Source organism: Trachurus japonicus, chromosome 12 (assembly GCF_045865225.1).
Source record: "Trachurus japonicus isolate A0001 chromosome 12, Traja_1.0".
Classification (NCBI taxonomy): Eukaryota; Metazoa; Chordata; class Actinopteri; order Carangiformes; family Carangidae; genus Trachurus; species Trachurus japonicus.
Window position 1 is genome coordinate 24,757,433 of NC_140918.1, and position 22,088 is coordinate 24,779,520.

Consider the following 22,088-nt stretch of genomic DNA (forward strand, 5'->3'; position numbering starts at 1 on the left):
ATGCATTTGGACGTTTCCTGCTGTGGCGAACAAACTGGCTGTCGGCTCACCACAAAATATTTCCTCCCTGTGAAGATCCCCTTTGTGTGCGCGCGCGTGTGTGCGCGTGTGTATTGTAGGGAAGAAGAAAAAAAAATCTTGTTTCCTAGGTAACCACGAGGTTGATTCAGCTCATGTATCTCGCTGCAGGGATGCTCACAACACTTACTTGAACGCGGGGTCACAGCTCGCATGTTTAAAGACGCGCGGCTCTGCTCCGTGGTGAGGTGAGAGGATGACGGTGAGAGGATGACGATGAGAGGATGACGGTGAGAGGATGACGATGAGAGGATGAGAGGATGACGGTGAGAGGATGAGAGGATGACGATGAGAGGATGACGATGAGAGGATGACGGTGAGAGGATGACGATGAGAGGATGAGAGGATGACAGGATGACGATGAGAGGATGGCGATGAGAGGATGACGGTGAGAGGATGACGATGAGAGGATGACTCCTGCCTGATTAACGGCCCGGTCCACTTTACCCTGTCAGCTGCAAGACGAAGCAGGCTCTCTCTCTCTCTCCAGTTTGGAGGAAAAATAAGTCACATCGAAGCCTAGTGTCCATGGATCAACTCTGACCTGAAGCCCCCCAGGCTGGAGTAAACACCCCTTCTTCACCCCCCCATCTGCTCTAACAGGCGATCCTCCTGTTGTCCTCCTGGGTCAAGGAAGGAAGGAAGAAAGGAAGTTAGGAAGGACGAAGGGATAGATGAAAGGAAGGAAGGACAAGAGGAAAGAAGGGAGGATAAAGGGATAGAAGGAAGGAAGGAAGGGAGTTAGGAAGGATGAAGGGATAGAAAGAAGGAAGTTAGGAGAGACGAAGGATAGATGAAAGGAAGGAAGGAAGGACAAGAGGAAAGAAGGGAGGATAAAGGGATGGAAGGGAGGCAGAAAGGGAAGGATGAAGGGATAGATGAAAGGAAAGAAGGAAGGAAGGAAAAAAGGGGGGAAAAAGAAGGAAGGCAGGAGGTACGAAGGGAAAGAAGGAAGGAAGGACAAAGTGGACAATGTGAGGAAAGAAGGAAGGGAAAATAGATGGAGGGAGGGAACAGATTGGGTCAAAAAAGAAGGAAGAAGGAAGGACGAAGGGAAAGAAGGATTGTGGAAAGAAGGAAGGGAAAGGGAAGGAAAGAAGGAAGGATGGAGGAAGAGAACAGATAAGGTCAATTTGACCCAGAAGGAGGAAAACAGTCACAATCATCTGGTTCTCATGTCACCACCCCCATTAACAAAGCCCGTCCATCTGAATGCTGCTGCCCTGTGCCCTGCAGCGGTGCAGCCTCACTACATGCTGCTCCATCAGCGACCCAACCTCTCATGTCCTATCAGGAATAACAAGGTGATTGAATCCTATTTGGAACAAGTGAGTGCATTTATTTTTCATACAAGCAGCTTCACCTCCAGCATCGTCAGCAGCAGCAGCAGCAGCAGCAGCAGCAGCATCACGCCAACGCGCAAAAAAAAAAAAACCCAGAGTGAGCTGGAGAAGCGATACGACGGGAGCGCGCGCGCTACCAGCACGGCGCGCATGCACAGCTGTCAGCACCAAGGACAGCAGCAGCAGCCGCTCAGCCCGGAGCGAGCAGCGATCAGTCCGCACAGAGCGCAGCGAGCAGCGGCGAGGAGAAGCGATCCACGCCCCGGAGAGGAGGAGGATGCTCCAACTCTTCCTCTTCTAACAACACAGTGAGGTGTGAGCAGTTCTGCAGAGGAGAGCAAGGAGAAGAAGATACAAAAAAAAAAAAAATGTGGACAATGCGGTTTGAACATTCCCGGTCCCCCTAATGTGATTATGCACATTCCTCCGCATTGCACATAAAGCAACCTATTTTTTTCCTATAGTCTTCTCCTTCCCTCTTCTGGCCGCCCTTCCTTTGCTCACAACGCCCACCTGGATCTGGATCTGGTCTCCGCAGTCCGTGCTTTCAGCTGGGCTTGAGCCGTGCTGCCGTCCAGAAGCTGGTCGAGCCGACCCGCCACCGGGGAGAAAAGCTACCGGGCTGCGCTGTGCTGTTTGTTGGTCCACACGATGCGTCTGTTTCTGCTGGCGGTGCTCTTCTCGTGCTCCTGCGCGCGGGCCGGCTGCGAGCCGAAGATCGTGAACATCGGGGCCGTCCTGAGCCAGAAGAAATTCGAGCAGGTCTTCAAAGATGCCGTGGCCCAGGCCAACCAGGTCTACGGCAGGGACAAATTCAAGCTGACCGCCATCTCCGTCACGCACAAGCCCAACGCGATCCAGATGGCTCTGTCCGTCTGCGAGGACCTGATCTCCAGTCAGGTAGGAGCATCAAACACCTGCTTCCACTCTACTTACTATGAATCACAGCTCCAAGATGATCCGTACTCTTCTGCCTCTGTGTGTGTTGCCTGCTGCTGTAGCCTACACTTTGAACAATCCCTGTGCTTTGCCATAGAAAGTTGGTGCTGTAGATGCTGTACATGAATCAGATGTGTTTCTCAGTTGTCAAGTATGCATAAGAGCAGATTGCCATGACTAGACCGTCATCAATCTTGTATCCAGACAAAACGGTTGTTTGTTTGTCCACTCAGCATGACCATTTAATCACATGTATGAAAACACACACAGAGAGCAGCCAATCTATTATTACAGACCTGCCATTTGTCCAATTTGGCATCTAATGCTACACTTAAACCCCCCAAATTAATCCACTGAGTGCAGCTGAAATCCTGTCAACTCCCCACGGACCCTTCTGCTTTACAGACAGCCAAAAATAGGCTTTGGTTTGGGGCATTGTTTCAGATGAGAGGGCAACTGTGCATTTCAGGACACACATCTGCAGACCAGTGAACTGCAAAAGGAGCCAGTGAGGGGTGAAAATGCTAAAATACGTCATTTACAATTAACAACTTGGGGTCCAATGTGCGTGTGATGCGTGACAGCGTTTTGGCATGAGGAGGAGGCTGAGGATGGATTGAGCAAGCGGTTTTCCGCACGCCGGCCTTTAGGCGTGGATCACTCAGTCAACTGCAGTTTGTATGATATGATCCAGTCAGTGTTAACATGGGGGGGGAACTGTTTTGCTGCAGTGAGATAAAAACAGAGCCTGAATGCAGATTTTCCAGGGGAAGAGTTTCCTGTCAACCACACAGGCGTAAACATTTCAACCATATGTGCTGCAGATCTGAAAAACAAACGTATGTCATAAGTAATGCATGGTGCGTATGCCCCTTTGAGAATAGTTAAAACACTGATGCATACTCAAACGCACCGACCGTCCTCTCATGTGATGATCTACATGGCCTTTTTAAAAAAGCACCAACATTATGTCACAGCGTGTCAAGGCGCTTTGCTCTCACTCCTGTTCCTCCTACACACATAATTAAACTTCATGCAAAAAAAAAAAACACGCCCACAGCTTCAGCGTTGCTTTCATGTCCTCGGCCCTCTGCTAAGTGTAAAGACTCTAATTGATACAGGCTTGCAGAATAATACTGTCGCATCCAGTCTTCTGCCACCCTAAGCATGAGAGTGCAATCCACCCGTTCAGGCTGTGCAAATTACACCAACCACGGTTCATCTCACCACAAACACACACACACCTTTTTGTAAATGAAACATAATCAAACCTAATTTGGTCAGGAAGTGTATGGTACAGTAGGTTGCATCAGATGAGACTGAGGCTTGTAGGCGAGAACAGTCACTGAGAGGGAAAGTCTGTGGCAGATGGAGGAGTAGATGCCTGGGAGCAGTCCTTGGAAAATAGACCTCATTTTTGACCCAACCATACGGACCACTCATATCCAATAATCCATGCCTGCACAGCCACGCCAACTTCATTCCCCCTCCTTCACATCTCTGTGGCATCTCCAACGGCCCAGCTTTGACTGAGGCACACGCAACTTCGCCTTTGGGTTTGTTTCATGCAGGAATAAGACTAAACCAAGCAGCCACAGATTAATATCAGTCTGCCCACACAGTGACAAAGAGAACGATTTTTATTTGCTCCTCTGTTTCTCTGGTATGAGTTTATCCCTGACTTCATCTCATAAAGATGTTTGCAGTTCACAAGTGTTATTTTTAACCTGCTATACAGTATTTTAAACCGACCGCTGCACCTGCTGAAAGCCTATAGTGTATTTAAAGTACACACTACACACATGTTTAATTTATCTGAAGGCAGAAAAAGAGATGTTTCAGCCAAAGCTGAAGGAAGACGACTGCCCCAGAGCTGAGATACAGTGAGGCAATTTGTATGTTATAGGCTATTTATTGTAAAAACATTTATAAAAGGTTGTAAATTAATTTGCATTTATGCAGTCACCAAACTAAGATGAGCACCACAGGAGGCCTAAAGGGTCTGTGGCTCACTTTTTCACTTAAGCAGGTTACTCAACTGATGAAAGCTTAATGCTGAAACATGTTTTTCTACAACATTATTAGATAAACCTTTAAACATCATATTGTTATTCTTATAAGCCAGGATAGCAAAGGCTTAACACAGCTGAGTGGAACGCATTGTTTCCTGCAGTAAGTGCAGGCACGTCAGAACAGTTTCATACAGATTGAGTCTTTCTGTTGCAGGTCCATGATGTTTGCATTGTAAGAATTTAGATATGCAGCCCTTCTGTGTGTTATTTAAACATATCCTGTGTAATGATGATGTTTTTTGCGAGGTATGTTTTAGTCCTTGGCATGATGTATTGTAGAATTACACAACTAAATGTAAAAAAATACAACTGAAGAAAGAGACCTGGTGTATTCAAAATGGATGCTTGTACGTGTTTATTCCATGATTACTGGTATTAACACTTTGTATGAATGCCTGTGCCAGAGTGACAAAGTGTTCTTCTTCGGTGCAGGTCTATGCTATCCTGGTGAGTCACCCTCCCCAGTCCAATGACCACCTCACTCCAACGCCTGTCTCCTACACTGCAGGCTTCTACCGCATCCCCGTGGTCGGCCTCACCACCCGCATGTCCATCTACTCAGACAAGGTGAGTGATGGATGAGAGAGATGTAAAGAGAGACGGAGAGAAAGAGAGAGAAGAAAACAGGAAGGGAGTGAACAGGGAGTGGAGTAAGGAGTAAGGAGCTCCCCTGGGGCAGCTTCAAAAGCTTCTCAGATTAAACGTCCCATCACTGTCCATTAGGGGAGCTGTGATTAAATGGGTTTCCAGCTGAAAATTGAAAGAACATTAATAATGCCTCTGACCTGAGTAATGTTTTTATGAAGTGAAACCACTAAAATGAAACTTTAAAGCAATCGCATAAATAAAATGCCAAAGACTCAATTTAAAGTCTGTTTAAGCGACATCTGAGCTAATCTCACAAATGAAAGGACATCAGAGGCATTAAATCCAGAGATCAGCGTGTCTCTGCATGGAGTAAAGGATGATGAAAGCATTTTAATGCTTCTTTAAAGGATGTTTGTCCAATAAAGATTAAATTTGACATTTGTTTAAGAAATCTTTTTTATCATTAACATGGTGTCACATTTTTAGAAGAAATTCCACTTCAAGCATTTCAGCTTTTAGTATATGTGCTGTCAGTATATAGTTAGAAAAGTACATTACATGGTCGTCCACACTTTGCTGAAGACGGGATTTGAGAATCGAGCTGCGTGAGATTTGTTCCCATTCAGCCACGGCAGCATTAGTGAGGTCCAACACTGATGTTGGCTGATAAGGCCTGGATCACAGTCGGCGTTCCAGTTCATCCAGAGGGTGTGGGAGGGAAACAAGGTCAGGGCTCAATTCAGGCCACTCAAGCCCTCAGAAAAAAACTAACTTCAAATTAAAGAATAGACTTTGTTCGTGTAGCCTTCCCTGATCTGGTCTTATAATGAAGCAATTTGTCTGTGCTGTTCAATTAGCCTTTATCACTGTTACACGATGTGACGTTGCTATGGCTATGATTTAAGATGCAGAAATAACTCAGTGAGGGTTGGGGAAACATCATGGTCTGGTGTAGAGAAAGGATTTGTGTTAAATGTAGCCTACTACAGTATGGCTATAAAGAAGCTATTTGCAACATTTGTTTCAGCTACATAGCTAACATTAGCACTAGCCTAATGGTGCGTTCGAGATAACTCAGAACTCTGAATTTCCCTGTTGAAAACTCCAAAGCGTTCAAGACGCATCACGCCAGAGTAACCAATAACATTATTGTTTTCCACAACATCACTAATCTGTAAGCATAAGTTTGAATGTATTTTGGCATTAAAGATGCATTATAATTGATGTTTTTCCATGGGCAGTGTGGTTCTGCACTGGCACAGATTGTTGTGTGACATCAGACAACTGATTCTTGGATAAGTGGGTAGTTTTTTTCTCAGACTTTCTCGAGTGGGCGCTCCGACATAGGATGGCGTTCAAATGCACTTTTTCAAGTAGGAGGCCGGAAAATCCTGAGTTTGGAGTCGTCTCGAACACAGCATAACAGTTGTTCAGTCTTGCCAAGAGCTTCATTGTGTTTCCAATACCAGAGGTTATGTGTCCTCTGAGAAGCGCTGTGCTGTATCTTCAGGGCAGCCTGGATGCTGCAGTGACTCACTATCAAACACTGACGTGACTTTTCAGTTGTCGGATGAGTTTTGCTGCCTTGTCAAAGAAAAAGATAAAGATAGCATAGCATCAACTGATAGAAGCCTTAACATTAACCCTCACCCCAAATCATCCCAAACCAGCAGACAATGAACCACATGTTAGCTAAATTAGCTCAAGAGGTGGCGCTCTACTCTTGAGTCCACCAGCCATACCACAGCCAGCTGGTGTGCATGCTTACTTTGGTGTGAGAAACAGAAAAATGAGGAAAGTAAATGACTGAAGTTTGATGATTAACCTAACAACTTGTCTTCTAAACTTTCAAATAAACAGTTTTTAATGTTCATGTCGGCTATGTAGGGGATCATCCCTATGTTCTCCGAGTGCTATGTTCCCCACTTTGTATGGGAACGGGGAACATAGAACCACATGTTCCCCACTTTTCCCCAAAAGGACCCGGGGAACATGCAATTTTTGTACCCATATCTGGAAGTGGAGTTATGAGTGACTTTACAGATTTTTGCCTATTTCTGAGTGAGAAGTTGAGTTGTGACTTTGAGTGAGAAGTGTAATTGTCCCATTGGCTGGGTTTAGGCAATGAAGAAAGGAGTTGGTTATAAGTTTAGTAAAAAAGACCAGGTAGAGGCTAGACAGGCCAGATAGATAGATAGAGTCCAGATAAGTAGAAAGAGTCCATCGACCAGCAACATAGGACCTATGTCCTATATTCCCCAATCAGGGAACATAGGACCTGGGGAACATAGGTACGCTCCCCTATGTAGCAATAGCGCTCCTTTAAAGTTAGGAGGCCTTTGTCGTCATTGAAACGAACAATCTTCATGCGTAAGATTTCTCTTCAGTGGAGCTAATGGAGCCTTGCTCAAATCACAACAGCCCCAGGAGTCAGTGTTGTCCGCATGTTATCTGGCTAAAACTTACGTAACACATTACAACAGTATTGCATGCGAAGGCTTAAGTAACCTTTAAAAAGGCCACAGTCTGCCCTCATGAGAGGATTTGTCCCTAATTTCTGTGCTGCATGAGATGAGTCATTGATTAAAAGTTACGTTTCTGTTAACCCCTTCTTTTCCGGCCTCCTCCTCCTCAGAGTATCCACCTGTCCTTTCTGCGGACAGTCCCTCCCTACTCCCACCAGGCGCACGTGTGGTTCGACCTGATGCGCGAGTTCAACTGGAACCACATCATCCTGATAGTGAGCGACGACCACGAGGGCCGGGCTGCTCAGAAGAGGCTCGAGACTCTCCTGGAGGAGAGAGAGACAAAGGTGAGACGCTCCAGCTCCCTGGGGCTCCCACCCTCCCCCCTCCCCCCACAGAGTGTGTGAGCATGAGCGTGCGAGTGTGTAAGGTTTTTTTAAAACCTCAAAAGGTCTTCTATGTATGTAACTGTTTTCCTTTCTGTTATGTGGCTACATCTCTTTCTCACCATTGTGTAAACATTGGCTAACATGCCTAGAGACATCAACAGCGTCTAATGTGGTCTAATCTGACAAAAGTTTGTATGTTTATTTGCTCATCTTCACGTTGCTTTTCGCCATAGTCCAAATTATCCTGTGTCTATCCACAGTGGGAGCCAAATAGTGGACTTTAACGTGGGGCTTTGCAAACCATCACAGAGTGAAGTGTTGAGCTGTTTTCTCGGGGCCCGTGGTAGGAGTCAGGTGTTTCTCTGCTCTCATTATTGGACACAGAGGGCTTGTGTTTATTGCACCCCGCTCAGTCATGTTCTCGAGATGTTTTTCGCCTTTTCAGATAGCGCTGATGCATCCATTTTAAGTGTAGCTCTGAGCTGTGTATGTGGGTCAGTGAAATGCTGATCTTCTTTGAGCCAAAACAGACTTGAGACTGCGATGATGATGTGCGCCCTTTAGGAACACCGAGAGAGGGAGAGACAGAGAGGGAGAAAACAAGTGCTATCCATTTCATCCATTCATTTAATAAGATGAAATTACCTCGGGATATGCTTTTCCTTTATACTCTGTCATGCTTGTCGCTCTCCGGGGCTCATTGCTGTAATTGTGCGCCTGGATGAAATGAGTCCTGATTCAGAGATTTAATTAAATCAGAAGATGAGGAGACGCTGAATGTGACACACACCCGAGGTAATTCGCAGGAGGCAGCTACAGTTAAAGCGCAAACTGCTTAAAGTAAGTGAGTGGGATCAGTATTGATCAAAAGCCACGGCTAGAAAAACATTTCAAACATTTGAATCAATCACATTGAATCATGCATCTGCATCCACACAGTTAAAATAATTACTCCGACAGTCAAATCACCCAGCGGTGACTCACATCCCGCACTGCAGAGGAGAAATTGAATCCGGGAAGTTCTTTTTTTGGTTTTTGGATAATCTGAGTTTGGATCTTAGAATGAACCCATCTGTGCAGCCCATTCAATCCCATAATGCTCAGAGAAGTTGCCTCAACTCTCTAATCGTGTAGCTACATAGTTAGTTGGGACTGCAGGGCCAGCTCAAGCAGTTTTGTGATTCGGAGAAGGATTAATTTGAAAATCTCCCCAAATGTGCACTGCAACAATTGAACTGAAGCCCCTTAAAAGGTTATCATCCCACGAAAAGACCAAAACTACAGCATCTGTGTACGCAAAGTCTGATCCAGTGGCCTCAGGAAGTAGTCAGACCCCACCACATATACTTCTGTCCTAGATTTGATTTTAAATGGATGACATAGCCCATCAGTCTACGCTCAATAACCCACAATCTGAGAGTGATGTTTTTCAAATGTTTTCAAATATATAAAAATACATAGAAAGTATTCAGCCTCTTTGCTGTGGTTACACAAAGATATTTCAAACTGGTCTGTACTAGTCTGAATTATTAGCTTCACTCACTTCAGTCTAATGCTGCAAGAAAATAAAAGACAGACTCATTTCACACCAGTAACATCAGAAACTTTTCCCCAAGGCTAACTCAAGTCTAAAACCGAGGTTACCATGGTAGCATGATAATCAGGGACACACTGTACTGACTAGTAGGACTGTAATTTGTGGCTGTTGGAGCGAGTGATGAGTGGGAAAGAGTGTTTAGACAGCGAAATTAGATTTCACTTTTTATTATTTCACTAACGTCTTTGTAGCGGTTGAATTCTTCCAGAGGAGAAACATTTTCTGGCAGGGTAAAGGGAGCTGAGCAGCTCTGCAGTTCCTCTGTCAACGAAATGTTTTATTTTGAGAAAAGAAAATTCAGTTTGCTTTAATTGTCCTTGGGCTGTGACTGGAGTCCTCCTGTGTCAGACTGAATTGATTGGATAGAAATAGTCCAGAGAGGCACAAACCTGTGCACATAAGGTGCCACAATTCACACAAAACCAAACCATTAGTCCAAAGAACTCTCTGTGGATCTCTGCAATATCATTTTGTAGTGAGACGAAGGTACAGAATCACTGCTGTTTTTGTGTGATCCCTGCAGCACAGGGGCCAGTTTTACTTTGTATCTGTCATCGTCATCTCAGCAGCACTCCTTCAATCAGGTAGTAATCAGGAGCAGCTAGAAAGAGGACACTTAAAGTAAAAGAGCTATGACAGCCAGGTGGAGTTTGCCAAACGTCATTTAAAGGACTGTGAGAGCACAAGGACAAGGCTTTTCTGCCGTGATGAGCCATAAATTGAAACCTTTGGGGGGAACTCCAAACACCCTCTTATATAGGCAATGGCCTGGTAGGAGGTGAAAGACCTCCTAAGGGGCAAAAGGGAGAGGGGGGCAACACTATATAGACACGCATGGGCAACAGTGACATATAAAACATAGTGACAATTAATGTGACATACAACAGTGACATACAACATAGCGGCAGTTGATTTGACAACCATGGTGTAGCATGGTGGTGGCTGCATCATGCTTCAGTGGCAGAGTCAGGGACACATGTCAGGAACGAACGCAGGGTGAATGTTTAGTTAAATAAGGTGAAGTCCTAAATAAAACCTGGTCCAGAGTACACAGGACCTGAGACTGTGGTGAGAGCACGACAGTGATACAAAGCATAGAGTCAGAACAGCTTCAGGACAAGTCTGTGGCTGTCCTTGAGTGGCCTAGACTTAAACCTCATAGAATATCTGTGGAGACGACTGAAGATGGCAGCTCACAGACACATCTCATCCAGTCTGATGGAGCTGGAGAGGATCGCCAGGAGGAATGGGACACACTGCCTGAATTCAGCTTGAAGCATGTAGAGAATATCCCATGAAGAATATGTAGCTGGACTCGCTGCCACAGTAGCTTCTGTTAACGTCTGAAGTTTCAGTATTCTAAAAGCATGCCCATAATTGGTTATTGAATGATGGGAGAACAACAAGTTTATATTTGTACCCAACAAATGCCTGTTTACTGCCATTTGATATCATTTCCTAAAAAACAACAGCATCAGGAACAGGAACACAAAACAATACATCTTTTGAGTCAGTTTTACAGATTTATGTCTCAAACACCGTTGAGACAAATGGGCCTGCGGCTCAGAGCCACAGAGAGGGTGGAGAAGTTGTAAAGTATTGATAGATGAATTTACAAATTGTTGGTTTTGGTCTGTTTGTTGGATTTCTTCAGCATTTTTGATCAATTGCCAACTCACCAAATATCTCAATTTGGTGTACAACCCTAAAATGCTTGAGAGATGTGAGGATGTTGGTGTTGATTTGATTATTGGCACGGTAAACATGAAAGTTGCACTTTTTTAGATGAAAAAGAAGACTGCAGTCAGATTTCTTTCTGGTGGTTAAGTTGCTATGAGTTGTAGTTACCTCTATTATTTTTTTTTTTGCCTGTCATCCCATGTTTGTCTCACCAGGAGCAGGATAGTGAAAACTGTTCCAGCTCTAACTGTGTATTGTTTGGATGACAGTGTCGGCTAAACACCTAAACTGTAAATACATAATAGCCTTAACTCTCTCAGGTGACGTGGAAGATGTTAGTTTGGATGTGGCAGTTTACAGCTCGACACATTATGCTCTAATTAAAGGAGAAGGGTGTTATTCTTGATAAGCACTCCGTTGTGCTGCATGAACTCAGTAGATTGACATTATTTTTAGCTTCATGGCAAGTCATTAGCGAAGTCGCAAATGAGGTCGCGGGGGGATCACTGTCACCAGCAGCAAAGAAGCTCTGGACACAGTGGACTTAGTCAGAGTGCAAATGTGGCCAACACAACATGAAATATTAATGCCTAACTCAGGATACAAAAATAGATTGCTCAGAAAAACTCTTAAGGGAAGAAGACAAAGGGAGGGTTTTTGTTCTTTGCAATGCTGCTGGAAGATACACACTGAGTATTCCTACAAGCTGAAGATACAGAAACTCTCTTTTTATGATGTTTATGACAATCTGAATGGAAGATACTCGATATTTACAAAATAATTAGAGCGTTATGAGTGACAAAATGAAATGTGTACAAAATGTGTAGATATCTGTTTCTTTTTTTCTTTTTTTTACACATACATACATACACACATAAATTTAACAAACACCAAGGAGATGTATATTATATATAGTTACACTTGCTTGAAATTCTTGAAACTGAAAGTGTTTTCTTTTTTTCTTCAGGTTGAATATATCTTTATAAATATCAGTCCGTATTCTTGTACTTGTACGTCATATTTCCCATAGTCCATTTCTCATCTCGTAGATATCTGTTTCATGCAGGTTTGTTTTATCATTGATCTTAGTGTAGAAGTGGAATTAGCTGAATAAATGTACTGTAGCCCCACCTTCGATAAAGATTGTTATTGATTCAGGGTGAAGCACATGTCATGGACACCTGGTTATGTTTAAACATTGTGGAAAAAACTCGGAAAGGTATGTAATTGTGGTGTTTGGGGGTCATTGCCCAGAAAAGGTCAAATTTAGGTGGACAGGCTAAATAAACTGAGCTGGCAACTCAGCAACAGTATAATGCTATGCTACATTTAGCTGAAATAAAGCTTGTATGTAGTGAATCAGGTTAATTCAGCGTTCACTTAGGTTCATGTGCTGCTGCTGCAATACAGTCATCTCAGAAGTCGGACGTTGATGTGGTGAGTGACGTCACAGATCGTTTTATGGTAGCTGAAATCTCAGCACAGACGTTGTCTTTAACTTTTGTATTTGGTGATTTTGTCAGATGATGTCGCGGCTGTAAAATCTGGATTTTAGTAACAGCTCGGAATTGACGTGTGGTTTTATTGGGTCACGTTTCAGTTACTATTTCATAATTGTTCTGTTTTGTGACAACAGAAACATAAAGAGCTGTAAATGAGAACAGCTTTATGGAGAACTCATCTGTATTCAAATCCTGTATGTGAGCACAGAGTGGAAACACAAACAGATGAGGTTCTGAAAGCTGCTGATGTGGACATGACATGGTCCAAGCCTTGTAGCTCAGCTGAACTTTCTTACTTACCTTACTTGATCAGATGCTGTAAATGGTACAGATCACTGATGGCTGCTCAGATCTAATCAGCTGACTGCTTGGACCGCATGATAAGTAGTTACATTGTTCTAGAGGCAAAAAGTTTGGTAGCAGAACTACAACTTTGTTCCGCTAATTGAATAATAGAAATCCATTTACTCCAGGTCCATTGCTTAGGCAATTACGTCTCCATGTTTAATATCAATAACTCAAACGTATGTGCCTAACATAAAGATCTCAGTAGCTTCAGGCTTTAAAAGCTTTCAGTTGATGTAAGTGGACTTTCTGCTCTGTACTATATTTATTGTGAATTTTCTTGTCAGCCTGAATATTGAAGTGATGCAGGGCCTTGTGAATGGAGGGCATCAGGCCCAGAGTGCACTGAGGTGTGAACTGTGAAGTAAAGCAGCTGTGCAAGGAATTCTGTGAAGCAGAAAGATGTATTTCCCTGCAAAATGGCTCCCTGTCTGAGGCAGGACTCCTGAGTGGCTCCTCTCACAGACAGAACAGGACTGACATCCACAAGGTGACACCTCAGGTGTCTGAGTTAAGAGTCTGTCTCTAACACATTACATAGTAGATGTATTAACACTTAATCATCATGTCAGTGGTTCCAAACCTTTTCCAAATCACAGCCCAGTGGCCCACATAAAAGTCTGAAAGATGTAGATGACTAACAATACAGACACCAAATAAATGCTTTTCTGAACACTTTATTTTTCATTAAATGATACTGATGGAATATTCAGAACTGAACTGGATGCAATGGAAGCTCAGTTTCCTTTTTTTTTGTTTGACAGGGGAGAGATCACCGATCATCGATTTTTTTATTTGGATATTCTTTACTCTTTTTCCTTTTTTTCTCCAATTTTTGGATATAATCCTTCAGCATCCAATCGACTTGAGATAATAAAAGCAAAAACATTAAAGTTCCTGCCCTTGGTTTACGACAATGATAAATAGGAGAAAAATATATATATTAATACATATTTTCATATTTTCTGCTTTTCAAATTGTGTGTCAGACCACTTACTGTACATTCACAGCCCACAGGTTTGGAATCACTGCTTTCTACTGTACTATATTATTTAAGCTGTTACTGCAGACTATGTAAGATTTAATATGTCTTTTTTGTTGTCTGAGTCTGAGATCTTCCTGGAGCTGTGTCACCACAGTACACATTTTTCAACAGCTGTGAGCAAAGAATACATTAAAACCCAGGCATAGTATAGTAAAGTATAGTCAACTGTTTACTTTTCCACTGTGGACACACTTTATCTGTCCTCAAAACCAGTATAGAATTAGTCTGTAATATTGAACTGGAACTCGCTTTAGACTGTTTGCAGGATATTGTGACATAAGAGTAATAAAAAAAACTGATGTGAACTGTTGGCTTGTGTAATTTAAGCTCACTAGCTATGTTTTACTTTTTTTCAAATTCAAATTCAAATTCCTCCTTTTGGATGCTCTATGACCACGACAACATGATGACTATTAAAAATAAAACCATAGAGATTACACTGGCAGTAGATCAGTTTTATGGTCTTGCTCAGATAAATTATAGACCATACAGTATAAAGAACGAGCAGCAGCTTCTGAATTTGCCACTTTGGGGCCAAAGAAAGCAAGAAAAAGAAGTCACCTCAGCAGATGGTTGAGGACTTTGGCATTTTTTTGCTGTACCATTTTGCAACTTTTAATGAGTTTGTCATCTTAATATTTGGGGGGCCAGATGATGTCATTTAATTTCAGACTTAATGGTTTAAGTTTTGATTATCAGATCTCTCTTGATGGTCGTCATGTTTGTGAAATGATACATTAACAGATGTGACAAAGCATCTAATCCAATTGTGTTTTAGAGCTGGTTGAAGCAGGTGAATCGTCGAATCATTGCTGACTGTTGATGCATCAACTATAGTGAATAGTTCACAGTAGTACTTTATATTTTTAAGATTTTTTTTAGCTTATTTCAGCATTTGTGGTCATCTCTGATGTTCTTTGCAAGCCCCTCTGTTAAAGATCCCAATTTGAAGCAGAAAAGTGGAGATTTGTTGGAATGCTTTACTGCCCTCCATTTTCAACTGTTTATAATATTTTTCTGTGTCTGCATATTTTCTCTGTGCACATTACTCATCAGAATAAAAAAAGGAACTATGAAAACCTCGACCAACTGTCCTATGACAACAAGCGAGGACCTAAGGTATATTTGCATGGTCAATGCACGCCGCCCACCAACTTTCCAATCGTAGCAACTAGAAACCAGCCCAAACCAGTCACCAGCCGACCCAGAAATGTCCCTCTCTTGGTAGCACGTGTTTTCTTTAATTTTTTACTTTGAGACATTTCCCTATGATTTAAATGAAGAATGGTTTTGTTATGAAAAATCTATAATTTTCGGTCATTACAGAAAAAAAAGAGATCAATGAACAGCGCCTCGCTTTTATCATTTTCATTTTCTCCTTCAATAAAGGAATGCATGTACTCAGACCACACACACACACACACACAAAAGAGTTTGCAAGTCCATTCCTTTGTGGAGAACCGGTAGTGTGGGAGAAAACCGTTTCCCAGATGCTACTTCCTCCTGTTCTGTAGCACTTCCCTAGTTTTCAGCAGTATTTTTGTTGGGGGAAAACGTCCCCCTCACCCCCCTTCACCCGTTTTTAGTTACTGGTTGCATTGACCTTCTTCTTCCCCCTACCTAACACATGCACGTCCTTCTTTGGAGCCTTGATAACCCTCAGTTTGCATGCAAACAAATGCAAAAGTTTTTTTTTCCCTTCAAGCTTTTTTTTTTTTTTTTTTTTTTTTTTTTTTAGTTCAGCCGGTTCCCCTGGATCGCTTTCCTTTTTTATCTCTGTCTCCCGTTTTCAAACAAAATCGACCAAGCTCAAATCAAGCAGGTAAAAGGCAGCATGGTGTCTGAGGTGGGGAAAAGTAGCTGGCTTGACCTTTCTTATGCCCCGATCACAGGCAGAGAAAGTCCTCCAGTTCAGCCAGGAGACTAACTTAACTGCCCTGCTGCTGGAGGCGAAAGAGCTGGAGGCCAGAGTCATCATTCTGTCGGCCAGGTGAGATGTCCACCACCATCGCACACTCAACCTAACGTTTCTACCACATTTTCAGAAGAAGCACGGAGGACGGGATCGTCTAATAAGTTCTATGCCCTCCAGTTTCTAGCTGCACCAATATAAATGTGCTTTTATTCACATATTATAAGACATATAGATAAATATAAAAGGATTATTCAAATAACAAGTAAGTTAAAATGTTATTGTTTTTCTTAAATAACATTAATAATATATCTTTGGTTGTGAAGGTGATTGTTGGACATGTTGTATAGTTCCACAGCTCTTCATGTCATTTCAGACAAATTTTAGTCTTGAAAGCACAGACAAAATCTGGTCCAGCTGGTTTAAGATCAACCATGTAAACCAAGTGTATTTATCAGGCCTCAATAGACAAAATATTAATACAACAACTCACAAAATTAATTGAATATTTAGTAATTAAATGTAATAATAAGAAGTGTTGATTTTTGACAGGACATTGTCTAGTGAAGCTTCCTTTTAGTATTAAGCTTAAAAGACTTATTAGAAACACCCATAAAGTCAAACTCTACTAGTCCTCCGACACAGTTGCCATAGCAATGCAAGCTGTAATGATATCATGGAGTGAAAATCCAGTGTGTAAGAGGGGTCGCCCTACATCCTACACATGAGCACTTCAGCTCTGAGACAAATTGTCTTCCCTTGAGATTCCTTCCACAACTTCATTCAGGTGAACTTAATTCATTGAGTAATGTGTGCGCTTGTGTGGGCTTTTACTGCATATGCTCTCTCCGGGGGACAGCTTCTGATTTGCGATGGCATTATACCAAATACATTTTATAAAATAAATTGAATGCCCCCCCCCAGACTGAGGAACAGCCTTCCTGTGGACCTCAGGTTAGCTGGCTCTTTAACAAATTTGAAATCTCTTTTAAAATCTCTCTCAGACAAACAGTGGTGCACCCATTTGATATTGTTTTTCAAATACCGTGGGCAACAGGATTTTACTTTTACTTTTATTTTATTCTCATTAAATGGGTCACTGTTTCATGTATCTTAAATGATATGTTATTATCTGTACATTACTTTCTTAAGAAAGGTGATATAGACAAGTAAAGTTTATTATCATATACTACTGTGTTACTGTAATTTGTAATTCCCTGTTACCACACATCAGGTGTCTTGCAGCTCACCCAGCTCGCAAGATTTCCATCCCACAATGACAATACAGCTTAACATTGCTTCTGAAAATGCTTTGATGTAGAAAAATGATCTCCTGTCTGTTTCCTGCGTGGTAAACTCCAGTGAAGAAGATGCTGCTGCCGTGTACAAGGCTGCCCGATTCCTCAACATGACGGGCTCGGGCTACGTGTGGCTGGTGGGCGAGCGGGAGATGACGGGTAAAGCCCTGAGCGAGGCGCCAGACGGTACGTTCATCCAGCGGAGATCAGTGGGAATACATGAGTTAACCCCCGGCTTCACTCTGAGGCCGATCATAACACATACAGGATTAAAGAGATTAACCGTTTTAAACGGTGGCTGCGCCGCACAATTAACTGTATGGTGGTATGGTATGTTGTGTGTTGTGTGAGCATTTAAACGTTTAAGCACTGTGAGCTTAAAGGTTTAAATGTAATGTGTCCGCACTCAGCTTTCAGTTTAAATGTGTATGTCCTGGATTATTCAAAGGTAAAACTCATTGTGCTCTTTTGCCGTATTAATACCCTGGTTTCTAATGAGTTATAAAGGGAGAGTTTTGCAACAGGTAACTGATAGACTGGTAAGATACAACAGACTTCTTCCTCGTTCTGTCTGGGTTCTTTTTTGCACAAGTCTCTCACACTTTTTTATCACTTTCTGGTCACAAACGTTGAGCGTCCTCCCCACAGGCACTGTCTATAGCACAACCAACCCCAGAGCTGTTGTTTTGTCCTGTCCTGTCCTTGTCCCATCTCTTCCACCTCCACTGCAGCTTCTTCCAGGAGTCTGCAAGACTGATGGACCTGGTTGCAATCAGAAAACTTAGCTGAAGTTGGATTGTTTCTTGGTTTAAAGTTAGGTCTGATGGTATTTATGTTTGGTCCCCAACACATAATGTTGTGTGTGAGTGTGCAGAAACTGGTAGGGCCACAAAAAGACAGATCCAACTTCAAGGGACTCTTTAAACATGCTGTAAAAAGGTCATCAGTGGCAACATCAGAAAAATGATCCATTTATTTCCGCTGCTTCATCTCATAAATGACACAATGTGGATATTTTCTGAGTTTTTTCTCCAAGAGTCTAAGAGGCAATGAGGATGGATCATGCAACTGATGTCTGACCTTTATTCAGGATGTCTAAACTGGAGGCCCTATAAGTTTTTTTCTCATCTGTGCATTGCAAAAGGATCCAGGGAGGGTGAAGCTTGCTCCGGTCAGTGACTGTCTTTCTTGTTGGCCTGGTCTCAGGTGTGATCAGCCTCCAGCTCATCAATGGGAAGAATGAGTCGGCCCATATCAATGATGCGGTGGCTGTGGTGGCTCAATCCATCCAGGAACTCTTTGAGAAGGAAAATATCACAGAACCTCCGAGAGGATGTGTGGGCAACACCAACATCTGGAAAACAGGACCCCTTTTTAAACGGTAAACCTTAACACGGTTTTTATTTTTACATTTGTAAATGTTAGAGCAGTGGTTCCCAACCTTTTTTGGCTCTTGACCCCATTTTGACATCACAAATTTCTGGCGACCCCGTCAAGCAAGATGCACCAGCTCAGATATTTTGATATGCTGCATTTTATTTGAATGCAATTTATGTTTGAGAAACTGAAAGTATAGAATACAGTTGTTTAAGATTGTGTGGTGTTTGTAATCATAATTTTAAAAAGAATAATAATTAGTTAAAAAAATATTTTTATCAGTATTTTTTTTTATTTTTATCAATTAGACATTTCAGGCGACCCCATTTGAATTTCTGGGCGACCCCACATGGGGTCCCGACCCCAAGGTTGAAAAACACTGGGTTAGAGGTTAAATTGGTGTTTTTTGTTTGGTTGATACTGAACAGACAGCCCTACCCTGGGTGATACACAGTTGAATGCAGTGTTGCATTCCTAATTAGATCACACACAGTATCCATGCATGAACACATCTGCTCTGATTCAAATAATAATCTCTATTTGCTCGCCACAGGGTGCTGATGTCATCGAAGTACCCAGAGGGCCTCACAGGACGCGTTGAGTTCAACGACGACGGCGACAGGAAGTACGCTCACTACAGTATTCTCAACTACCAGAAGGCTCGGCTCGTTCAAGTTGGGATTTACAACGGAACGCAGGTAAACTGAGAGACACGAGCGACTGTGAGGCGGTTTTATAGGACCTTCCCTTAATATTTCATACTCAGTGTCCACTGAACGGATTGTACTTTCGGCTACTTACCCTGAATATAGTGGGGTTGTATGATCTACAAATAGCCCCTAAGTACTTTAATTGCAGTAGAAGACTCTCTGCGCTCCTCCCGTTAGCAACACCAGCCCATAATAGCCCTGCCCAGAGATTTACAACATACATTGTTGTGAATAGACCCAAAGAAACTGCCTATTTTCATGGCCTAAAAGAAGGAGGTTTTACCTGAAAAAAAGATACACAGTTCCATTGTTTGCTATAATATAATTTTTTCCAGCCCCTCAAAGTGCAGGAAAAACACACGTAACAAACATAACTCACGTATCCCTCCGCCCGCTCAGCAGTTGGTTAGATCCAAATAAAAACTGTGTTTTTCCTGCACTTTGAGGGGCTGGAAAAAATTATATTATAGCGAACAATGGAACTGGGTATTTTTTTTCAGGTAAAACCTCTTTTAGGCCGCGAAAATAGGCTGTTTCTTTGGGTCTGTTCACAACACTGTATGTTGTAAATCTCCGGGCAGGGCTATTATGGGCTGGCGTTGCTAACGGGAGGAGTGCAGAGAGTCTGCTACTGCAATTAAAGAACTTAGGGGCTATTTGGAGATCATGCAACCCCACTTTAAAAAATGCTACTATCCCTTTAATGGCTCTTATCAGTGCAACATAATTAACAAAATACAACATTTCATGACCTTGTTATTTTTCATGGAAACTGTTATGCTGTTAAATTTAGCATATACTCCACAACAAACCAGCGCTAGAGTGGACAATCTGCTTCTGGCATGCACATGACCAGTCATGAATGGTCATGTAATCTGTGTTTTGAAGTGTGACTGTATGGACGGAGATTACTCCTGTTATGTAGCTGCAACACTTGCCTGGACAGAAATCATTTTCTTTAAAAATGAAAAAAAATATATGAGTGTCTTCCATCTATAGAACCATACTCTTCATGTAGGACAACTCTCAATCCTCTCAGTCTCTGAAAGAGAAAAACTGAACTAAAAAACCCACTACAGTTCCCCCAAAGCTACCACCATGCAATATCAGTCCATCATAGTGAACAAGGGAGACTTCAAATATTTATAGCTGTTTTATTGCTGTGATGAATTGGCACATACAGTACAGATAAAATTTACAACAGATGGATTCCAAGAAGGCAAGAGAACGTGGACAGAGTTGAGACATGGAGAGAAAGTGGAGAGTTAGAGCAACATAACACCAACATAACACACATCAGTATAAAATAAAAAAAGACAAAACATTTAACACAATCTATTTATTTCAGTTATCATTTTACAAAATACAATCATTTTTCACAATACGATGAAGATTGTAATTGCTATTACAGCAACAACGAATGCAATGAGTTACACATCAACGATGTTCTGGTTTTGGCTCTACAACAACAGAGTTACTTGTGAATGTAGCTCTTCATCAGTGGAAGGAAGTGAAAATGAACTTTTCTCAGGCGAAAAAGAGTAGTTAGTTTTTCTAACGCTACCTAGCTTATGTTTATAAAACCTTTCTCACCATGAGCTGTCTCTGGTGCTGGAAAGAAACACCAATGTTACCTCTTGTTTGGCTTCAATACATACATACATATACTGTATGTATGTAGCAAAACTATACATATGTATATATATGTATGTGACAGTTGAGGTTCCTGTCACTATGCCCCCAATTGATCGTGCTCCCTGGCTACTTGGCGGCATGCGCGCATGACTCTTACCCGGGAGGTGTGGGTTCAATCCCCGCCCGGGCCCTCTTCACCTTGCCACAATCTGACGTTGTCGGCAGGATCCATGTAGCACTAGTGGTGGGTCCATGGATTCCTAATGTGTGGCAGCCTGCACGGAAGCACGAGGATGTGCTTGTGAAAAGAGGGGGAGAGATGTGACAGTTGAGGTTCCTGTCACTATGCCTCCAATTGATGATGCGCCCTGGCTACTTGGCCAAGGGAATGTCCCTTTGGCCAAGTGGCAAGCACGCATGACTCTTACCCGGAGGTGTGGGTTCAATCCCCGCCCGGGCCCTCTTCACCTTGCCACATGTATATGTATGTATACTGTATATAGCTATCCAGCTAGCCATGGTACTTTCCAGTATGTAGTCACTGCAGCAGTGTGACGATGTGTGGCTTACAGGGTATTTTAACTCTATCTTTTAAAGGCAAAACATGAAACATTCATGAAACTGGTGAGAACAGCTGTTAACTAACAAAGAGCACAGGCTATCTAGCAAAAGCAGAAAGGAATAAAAGCTTTGAGCTGCCTGTCTCTACACAGTGTGTTACATATGGCCTTAGATTGCAATAACTAATGATGCATTCATTAGAAACCGGTATGCATGAGATAATCTGAGCAATAACGTTCATTATTGGCCCTAAAAATAGCCTCCATCTGCAGTGGAAGAGGTTAGTTAGTGGACCTTTTGTTAACATTTTTTTTTGTCAAATTATGTTCACTCTCTGCCTAATGGCGGATATTAAATGCATCAGAGAGGCCCTTGAGGACCAGCACTTCAGTTTTCGTGGTGATAGGTGTGATAATAATAAGTTCCCCGAGCCCTCAGGTATGATACATAAGCCAGAGGTCAGTGCAATAAATGAAAGAACCGCTGAGCTGTGTGTTATTTAAAGCTGACTCATTAGTGTTGCCCACACACAGTGTTGGAGCCTCATCAGCA

General features: G+C 42.5%; 1 protein-coding gene across 15 annotated transcripts in view; it reads left to right on the plus strand.

Moving 5' to 3' along the window:
* Window positions 1-1,571: 1,571 nt before the first annotated feature.
* grin1a (glutamate receptor, ionotropic, N-methyl D-aspartate 1a) overlaps window positions 1,572-22,088 on the plus strand; it is a 40,223-nt gene continuing 19,706 nt past the window's right edge. For 9 of the 15 annotated variants that reach the window (XR_015037289.1, XM_085793918.1, XM_085793921.1 and 6 more), the window contains exons 1-8: window positions 1,572-2,321; window positions 4,865-4,999; window positions 7,656-7,832; window positions 15,100-15,162; window positions 15,936-16,033; window positions 17,318-17,439; window positions 18,460-18,634; window positions 19,184-19,328. Coding sequence is in view for 13 of the 15 variants with exons in the window: in XM_085793918.1 (XP_085650044.1) it covers window positions 2,073-2,321; window positions 4,865-4,999; window positions 7,656-7,832; window positions 15,100-15,162; window positions 15,936-16,033; window positions 17,318-17,439; window positions 18,460-18,634; window positions 19,184-19,328 (1,164 nt within the window). In the remaining 2 variants the exon portion in view is untranslated. The remainder of the gene's footprint in view (window positions 2,322-4,864; window positions 5,000-7,655; window positions 7,833-15,099; window positions 15,163-15,935; window positions 16,034-17,317; window positions 17,440-18,459; window positions 18,635-19,183; window positions 19,329-22,088) is intronic. The other 6 variants (XR_015037290.1, XM_085793922.1, XM_085793924.1 and 3 more) reach the window with 1 other exon arrangement.